The 8,740-nt window shown below is 56.8% G+C and overlaps 1 protein-coding gene across 1 annotated transcript in view; it reads right to left on the reverse strand.

Annotated features, from left to right (window-relative positions):
* The window catches only part of VSTM2L (V-set and transmembrane domain containing 2 like), a 35,296-nt gene extending 27,527 nt beyond the window's left edge, over positions 1-7,769 (reverse strand). The window contains exon 1 of the mRNA XM_004272831.3: positions 7,396-7,769. Coding sequence (XP_004272879.1) covers positions 7,396-7,516 — 121 coding nt within the window. The 5' untranslated portion in view covers positions 7,517-7,769. The remainder of the gene's footprint in view (positions 1-7,395) is intronic.
* Between the last annotated feature and the right edge of the window lie 971 nt (positions 7,770-8,740).

Below are 8,740 nucleotides of genomic sequence, written 5' to 3' on the forward strand. Positions count from 1 at the left end.
CGGCTCCATCCTCACCTGTTGAATAGCGCTTGGGAGGATACAGATGGAGGTATTCTAGATGCTTAGAGCTTAGGAGAACTCGGCACTGTTCAGGTGGGGAAACTGAGAGGGGCAGGGACGTGCCAAGCCACCCAGAAGGTGGAGGCAGTGGGAGGGTGGATAAAAACCCAGGTCCCATTCCCCGCCCCAATTCTGGCACTTTAACTGGGGGCCGAAATGACAAAGGAGTCGCTATCCCCACCCCTCAACATGGGGAGCAGCGAAGGCCCCACTCCCACCATGTCCGTTCCCTGTGTGGGACCAGGCATCCCCGGAGTCTGGAGCTCCGCCCACCTAAGCCCTTGATCCAGCCCCACCACTAAACTGCTGGGTAAAACATCCTTATTAACCGCCCACTGTGTTCTGCCTTCTCTGCCCACTTCACCAGTCTTTGCTCCTTTGGGAAAGAAGGCAGGAATCCCCCCGTGACATCCCCAACTAATGACTGGTCCAGCTTACATACCTTCTGTGATGGGGAGCTCACCACTGGGTACCTTAACTGCTCCAGGAGTGAGCGCCCTTCTCCAGGCTAACATCATCCCTGCTTCTTAACTCATCACAATTTATACTTATATGTATCTTATAAGTTTAGTTGTCTGAGCAAGAGCCTTAACTGTCTTCTTCACTGATATGTCCCCAGTGGCTAAAAGAGCCTGGTCCATGGCAAGTTCTCAACTGATATTCGTTGAAGGAATGAAGGAAGGAAGGAATGATCAAGCTCCCAATAAATGGCAGCAGCCCCTGTGAGGCCAGCAGTTCCCAGTATGAGGAGTACGGAGTATGAGATGGGAGGGGCTGGCCTGCAGGCCAGCAGCCCCCAAGTCCAGTCATCCCCGCACACAGATGGGCCTGGGTACCACCCGTACTAGTATGTCGTTTGTGTTTTTCTATAAACTAACCCACTATGTGTTTTTTTCTTTTGTGGGACGCGGACCTCTCACCGTCGTGGCCTCTCCCGTTGTGAAGCACAGGCTCCGGACGCGCAGGCTCAGCGGCCATGGCTCACGGGCGCAGCCGCTCCGTGGCATGTGGGATCTTCCCGGACCGGGGCACGAACCCGTGTCCCCTGCATCGGCAGGCGGACTCCCAACCACTGCGCCACCAGGGAAGCCCCGGAGGCTTCTTAAAGAAGGGTTTCAACTGGGTATGGTGGAGCTGAGTCCTCTGCTGGCTTCAAGAAAGAGGAGGGGACACAGCGGTGGGCAGGGGGACCCGGAGGAGGAGCAGCCCCTCTGCCCCCCCATCCCTACTTCCCTTCTCCACAGCAGCAGGTACCAGAGGGATCCCGGGGTCACCAGCTGGGAAAGGAGCGGATTTATTCCCCCAGTGAGACCACTGCCCCTTTTCCTGTTGGAAGAATCTCACTGGGGTCTGGGAGAAGAAGATACATCCTGGGACCCCATTACCCTCAAGGCTGCAGCATCTCATATGCACCCCAAGGGACTGGGCCTGAGTCCACCCACTGCAAGGTGAAATCAGCCTTACCCACCCCAGATGTCCTTGTTGTGGTCAGTAAGGATGAGGAGGGGTTCCAGTTTTGTGATTTTTCTACTAATAACATGGATTTCTAATGAAATTAAAATTATGTGAATGTTTAAAACAATACTGACTTGGAATGAGCAAAAGTTGAAGAATTTCAGACCTTAGACCTCTGCCTTATCCTCCCTGCCACCCATTCAGTCATTCCCTGCCACCTCCCTAGGCTGGGCATTGTGGAGGGTACCAGGACACAAGGGAATCTGACCTGTACCCCCGGTCATTACAATGGGAGTGGTGAGAGTGGCCGGATGCTGGCCACTGTATAGCCAGCTGGCCCCAAATCCCCTTCGGGGCCGAGAGACTCTTCCCACGACCCCCTCAACAGCCGGTTCAGTCCCTGAAGTCCAAGGTCATGGCCAAGCACCAGTAGGTGAGGTTGCTTCATGTCCCCTTTCCCCTCTTTCTGACACCTGCCCCTCATGTGGGTGCCAACATCACTGTTCACACCACGTACTTCCTCTCCTTACGCATATGATTTTCTCAACCTCCAACAGAAGCTGGAAAGTCACTGAGGCAGGGTCCTGGTCTGGGGGTTGCCATGTCTGCTGCTGCACAGCTGGGGCATGGAATGTGGAGGTCACCATGCTCACTCCTTCCACCACAGGAAGTCTCGTGACCTTGGGCCTCTCCCTCGTCCTCTCTGGGACACAACAGCACTGTGAGCGTGGGCCCTGGAGCCACATTCCGGGCTCCGCTCTGGGCTCCAACACTTGCTAGGTGCGTGACCTTGGGCAAGCCTTTAACCTCACCACGTCTCAGTTTCCTCATGAAAACATCGGGCCAGGGAAAGTCCCCTCCCCTTAGGGTTCTTATGAGGATCAAATGAGACAATGCCATTTACGGCCCTGGCATGACAATAAACATTTGCTTGCGTATAATTTTCACTCTCTTTGTATCGAGTTGGGTCAGGTGATCCCAAAAGCCAAGCACTAACCTCCCATGCAATTTGGGCACACGCTCTCTTGCCCGTGGCCTTGGTCTTCCCCTCTGTTAGATGGGTAGAAGGAGATGGTCCCAGAGGTCCTGCTGGCTTGGCCTGAGCCTTAGTGATTCATTCCAAGCGCTCTATCTCCTGCCTCGGTGGCCGGTGGGTGGGAAGGGACCACTCTCCTGGCACCCCCGATCCTGCCCACTTGTTTGTCAACAGGAGACTTTCCCCAACACCCCTGCTGTCAGGGTGGCAGCGAGCCAAATTCCCCGTCCTGCCGGCTGCCTGTGGCTCCCCTTACTTGGGGAAAAGGCTGAGGGAGCCGCCGATAGGCAAAGTGTCAAAAGCAATTGGTGTGAAGGACTTGGGGAAAACCGCTTGCGAGGGTCAATTCCCTCCCGGAGGCCGGGAAACCCTCAGCCCAAGGCGGAGTGTTTACGGGCGTAATTGATAGAATAATCACGAACACCGGAGACAACGGCGAACACATTTTTAACATCATAACCTTCAGAAGACAGCACTCAGTTTTCTCCATCTCCCAGCCACCAAACCAGCCAGCTTACTGATGGGGAGATACCTATAGTGCGTTGAGGAATGCGAGAAAGCCAGAGTCATTTTTCAGTGCACAGGCTGTTTGCCAAATGGCCCGGCGGCCCCCGCCCCCTCCCCCAGCGCCCCGCTGCTCCCTCCTGGCAACAGAGAAAACCTCAGGACAGTGAATTACTCAATGGACAAAGCGCCAGGCCAAACCAGGATCTTTGTCTGCTGCAGGGTGTATTAATAATTGAAGGTGCTGGCTTAGGGTGTGTGTGTGTGTGTGTGTGTGTGTGTGTGTGTGTGTGTGTGTGTGTGTGTGTGTGTGTGTGTGTGTGTGTGTGTGTGTGTGTGTGTGTGTGTGTGTGTGTGTGTGTGTCAGGGCAGGGGCGGGAGGATGCATGTTTGCTGCAGTGTAAGGCTTCCTGGGGCTCCTCTGAGGGTCCACATACCTGCTCCAGCCTGAACTTCTTCCTCCCTTGCAAAACCAGACCAATCCAGCAGCCCCTGGCACCAGACAATTTCCCATCCCTACATGTCTCATCAGGTTTGAGTGAATACTTAAGGCAGTGGCTCCCAGACTCCAGGCTGCTTGGTAATCATCTCGGGAGCTTATTAAAATGCAAATTCCAGGGTCCCATCAACAATCATTTTGGCCAATGGGTCTGGGGAGGACCCCAGGATCTGCATTTTAACAAACTCCCTGGGTGACTGCAATGCAAGAGGTGCACAGAGATCTTCATAAAGATCCTGCCTTCCGGGGACTTCCCTGGCAGTCCAGGGGTTAAGACTCGGAGCTTCCACCACAGGGGAGCATGGGTTTGATCCCTGGTCTGGGGAAAGTGAGACCCCACATGCCGTGAAATGCGGCCAGAAAAAAAGAAGACAAGATCCTGCCTGCCGTGGACAAGATCTAGAAAGAGTCCTGGAGAAGGCGGCTAATCCAGCTTCCTGCTTCTAACTTGCATGTGGCCTCAGCAAGATCCCAACACCTTTCTGAGCTACTGGCTCCTCCTGGTGGAACCTGCTGCCTTACCAGTTCTCTGGGGAAGTGGAAGGGAGTCCCTTGGGCAGAGCTGGGCAGAGGAAGGAGACCCATCACACAACTAGCCAAGCCTGCCTCAAGGCTGTCCCGGAGGAGGCAGGCCCAGAGCAGAACTGCCAGACACACCTTCAGTGTAGGCACAGCTCCCCAGCTCTCTGTGCAGACTCAGTGACCTTGGGCAAGTCACTGGCCCTCTCTAACCTGTTTCCTCATATGTCCAGCACCAGCCTTGCACGAATAATGTCAGCCTTAGTGAGTTAACACTGGCAAGGGGTTTGGTAGCACCCAGCACACAGTAGGCAGTTCATAAATGTCAGCTCCCTTTCCTCCCACCCGCTGTGCTCATGGCAATGAGCTAACCCTGTCTGATGAGGAAAAATCAAAGTAGCTGCCATTAATTGAATACCTACTGGGCACAGACACTGACCATCACCACCCCCGCCTCCCACTTCCCTGAGGGCTCCCTAAGAGGCAGGTACCACTCACTCCCCATTCACTCCTCATGCCTTTAAAAAGCCCTCTGCGAAGCGGACTGAGTGGAGGTAGCAGGGAGAGAGGAAGTGAGATAGATGTCCTTGCGGACCCATCTGACCCCGGGCTTTCCCTGTGACAAGCCCCGGGGCGAGCAGGCGGAAGGCGTTAGCCTGGCGGCTGGGCTGGGACCGAGCTGGAGAGGTGAGCAGCTACCAGGCGGCTGGGGTCAATGGACTCCTCCCCGGGACCCCCGCTGCCAGCCTCCTACCCCTACCCGAGACGCAGAGACACCTGCCTGACCCAGCCACGTTTCCTGAATCAGCTGAGGACACGCGGAGCCCAGGAATAATGAAATGATCAGGCTCCAATCTGCTAAACAGCAATTTCTGGGCTTTTTCGGCACACGTAGCTTTTATTAAATTGGTATTCTCCTCCTGAACGCAAACGGCTATTAGACATGACCCACTTCTCCGCCGTGTCTCACTATCATTAATAACAGTTTCTTTTTGTGATTAAGTGAGTGGCTCCAAACCCTTCCCGTGGTTTCGGGCGTTTGGCAAAGGGGCAGCACGGGGGCTCCTCGGCATCTACTACTTGGTGACTTTGAACCTGGCAGTGTTGGGAGATGGCAGTCTGGCCCCTGCAGAGCAGCCTGGCCTCCTCGCTTCTTGGGGGACAGAACGAGCCCTAGAGGGGTGACTCGCTGGCCCAGAACTGCATGGCGGGTCACTAAGAGAAGCCAGGTTCCCCCGCAGCCAGTGCTGTGTCCTTGACATCCAACCCCTCCTCTGGGCCTCTGCTGGCCCTCCCCAGGGTTCAGCAGGGACGTTACAGCTAGTGGGGCAGAGCTGTGCCCTAAGCACGCCTGGCACCAGGGGGCAGGCAGAGACTGCCACACAAAGGGCAAACCCTGCTTTCCTATGGGGGGGTCACCTTGGGGCCTCAGGAATGACAGAGTGGCACCCAGATCCTAGGGGTCTGGTGATCCAGGGACAGGATGATGGTAAACCTCAGAGCCCCAGTCCTTGTATGTCTCGGGACCGCAAACTCAGGAAAGCCCTTCCTTGGAAAACCCTCCTAGTGTAAGTTCCAACTGTGCCAAGGAACTGAGCGAACTGAGCGGAGCCAGAAGGGGAGCGGAAGGAGGAATTCCCAGTCTCCCTTGAATGGGAGGCAATCTGACAGGGAGATGAATGTCCTGGAAAAAGCAGTGTCTTTGCCCAACAGACCCTGGGGCCAGTCTCAGCTCAACCACTCACTCACTGTGTGACCTTGGGCGAGTCCCTTTGCCTCTCTGAGCCTTGATTTTTCCATCTGTAAACTAAGGATCAATATAAGCCTTCCCCTATTTACCACCACTGCAGCCAGGTCAGTAGAAATTAGATGAAGGATAAGAAGGGTACGTAAATGGTACACAGAGCGGTTTCTATTTAACATGGTAAGGAGGAAGGGTGCAGGGAGTCATGGTTCCCAAAAGCAGAGTCCCTGAGAAGGGCTTTGGAAGTGCCCCCTACTTTCCAAAGCAATTCCACTCATGCATCATGCCCCAGCAGCCTTCTCTGATTACCTACTACCATGGCCCTCACTCTTTTCCATCAGAATAAATCACCCAGTTCTCTGCCATTTGTGCAAACCTCTCCCCAGCCCTGGGCATACAGTGCCCAACATTGGTGCTGCAGCCTCTCCTACCAGATTGGAAGCCTTTGCAGGGAAGAGATGGATGGACAAAGCGTCTCCATTTTCATCTATGCCCTGGTCCCCATACCGGAAGGAGCCTGGCTCATGGGGGCAAGGGGCGCCCCCAGAGCTGCCAGCTTCAGACAATCCAACTCTACTGCCAACTTGGGCTCCTCCGGGGCTAGAAGGAGCTTCTGACACTCAGGCAACCAGTGCTGGGAATGTTCTCTTGCTCCCTGGCTCTCACAGTGGCTGAGTTGAGATTTCCCACTTTTCAGTCCTCTAGGGTCAAAGATGAGGACGGGTGGGTACCCTATTGAGGGATGGCAGGGGCTTCCTGTCCCCCCGCCTCCCCAGAGGCAGACAAAAGCTCCTGGCTTCCCTCTTCCCCTTCCATGCCTCTGGCTGGAAGCAACAATGCCAACTATTCCAATGTCTTCGAGGGGCTCCCACCAAGCCTTCGTCCCCAAGATGCCACCCACCTGACAGGGGTGGCTGCAGCCCAGGCTACCAGTTCTCAAGTGGTGGGGTCTTCTGTCCCCCAGGACCTTTCCCAGTGGGGGAGGTGTGGAGAGGGAAGGGACAAGGACAGCTGTGGGGTTAAACCCACAAAGGGGAAAGGCAGATGGGCGGAGAGCGGTGGGTGAGCAGAGTGTGTTCACAAAGTGTTTGTATATGCCAGTGTGTCTGCAGGCAGGCGGGCAGGCAGGAGTTGTGCGCTTGGGTGCCAGCTGGCAGGGTCTGAGTGCTCCAGCCCTAGTGCCTGCTGTGTGTGTAGTGAGCATATGAGTGAGAAGGGGGATCTGAGATGGTGTCTGGAGATGTGTGAGGGAAGGAGTTGTGAGTGTGAGAAAGCAGTGAGTGTGGCTGTGTGTCCATGGCTGTGAATATGTGTGTGGTCATGGAGGTGTGTGTATCGCAGGGAGTTGGGGGGGGTGGGGGGGTTGGAGAGAGCCCTCCGCGAGAGGGGCATAAGGGGTGCCCCCTCCTCCGCAGGGGTGGCCAGGGAGCCAGGGCCGGTCCATAGACCCGGCAGGAGGCGCCCCGGGACTCCCGCCACCGGCAGCACGGGTTCGAGCCCGGGGACGGCCAAGTTGGAGACGCGCGGCCCAGGGTGGGGTTTGGCGTGGAAGTCCGCGAGGGCGGCGACCCAACTCACCGTGGCCGGAGATGTGGTTGTCCCAGGGCGCGTGGCCGGCGGGCCGCGTGGCGCCGCCGAGTTGCAGGAAAAGTGCCAGGTAGTGGAGGGCGCCCAGCGCCACGCCGAGCAGGGCCCCCATGGTGCGCGCTCGGGCCGGGGGCGCCGCCGCCTCACATCGGGGCTCAGGAGACCGCAGACACCACGCCCGCCGTCCCCTGCCCGGTGCGGCCTGGTTGCCCCGCTGCGGCTGCTGCCCCTCGCCCGCTGAACCCGGTCTGGCCCCGGCTCCAGTCCTCGCCCGGCTCCGGCCCAGCCCCGGCTGCGGTTAGCAAGCGCACGCCCTGCCGGCCGTCTCCGACTGCGGGACTCTTCCCTTCCGCGGAAGGCCACTCCGCTCGGTGCGCCGCCGCCGCACCCCCTCCCGCCCGCCCAGAGGAGGCGGCGGCGGAGGGATCTGTCGCTTGATTTATCATCAAAGTTTTGCCCAGGCTGGGATTTTTAAAGCGGTACCCGCAACTTCCCCGGCTGGAGAGAGCAGGCGGGGGCGAGATGGGGTGGAGGAAGCCACCCCAGGGACCCGGTTCCTGCAAAGCATAACACCGCTGGCTTCAGAAACAGAAATACTCTCCATCGGGAAAAGGGGAAAAACCAGTCGACCAGCCGCCAGGCCCAGCGCGCTCAGGAGGGTCTCCTCAACTTTGCTAGCAGGGCGGTGCCAGGGTCAGGGAGGCACGTGGGGGTGGGGTGGAGGTGAGGTTGAGGTAGGATGGGAACCTGGGCTGAGGCACAGGAGACCTGGTTAGACCTGGTTAGACCTGCCTGCCTTTGGCTCCCAGTGTGATCGTGTCCGGGTGTCTACCCCTGTCTGAGCTTCAAGGTCTTCAACTGAGAAGTGGGAATAATAGCTGCCTTCAGGGATCCTGGTGAGGATTTACAAAATCATGTGTGTAAAGCGCTAAGCATAATGCCGCCTTCGTGGTAGGAGCTCAATAGTTATTACTGTTGTTGTTCCCCTCTCTGGGACTCAGTTTTCGCGTCTGTAATAGTGGGCGTAAGGCAGGCTAGTTGCTGGGTCTTCTTCTAGCTTAGAGATGCTGGGCCCTGCACAGTGGATTGGATCGCCCCCTTCTGGACTGTAGGGCTCCCTTCCTCGGACAGGTGGGCATAGTGGAATGTTGGGCGGGTGGTGAGGGGGAAGGAGGTGGTAGTGAATGAAGCCATTTTCATTCCCAAGAGCAGGAATGCAACGAGATACTCCGATTCCTTCTCCAACTGCTTAACTGGGGCAGCTGGGACAGACCTTCAGTACAGACACAAGGCGGACCTACTGTGGCCCCATTTAAAAGAAGATTAAGCACATTAA

Source organism: Orcinus orca, chromosome 16, assembly GCF_937001465.1.
Source record: "Orcinus orca chromosome 16, mOrcOrc1.1, whole genome shotgun sequence".
In the NCBI taxonomy this organism is placed as follows: Eukaryota; Metazoa; Chordata; class Mammalia; order Artiodactyla; family Delphinidae; genus Orcinus; species Orcinus orca.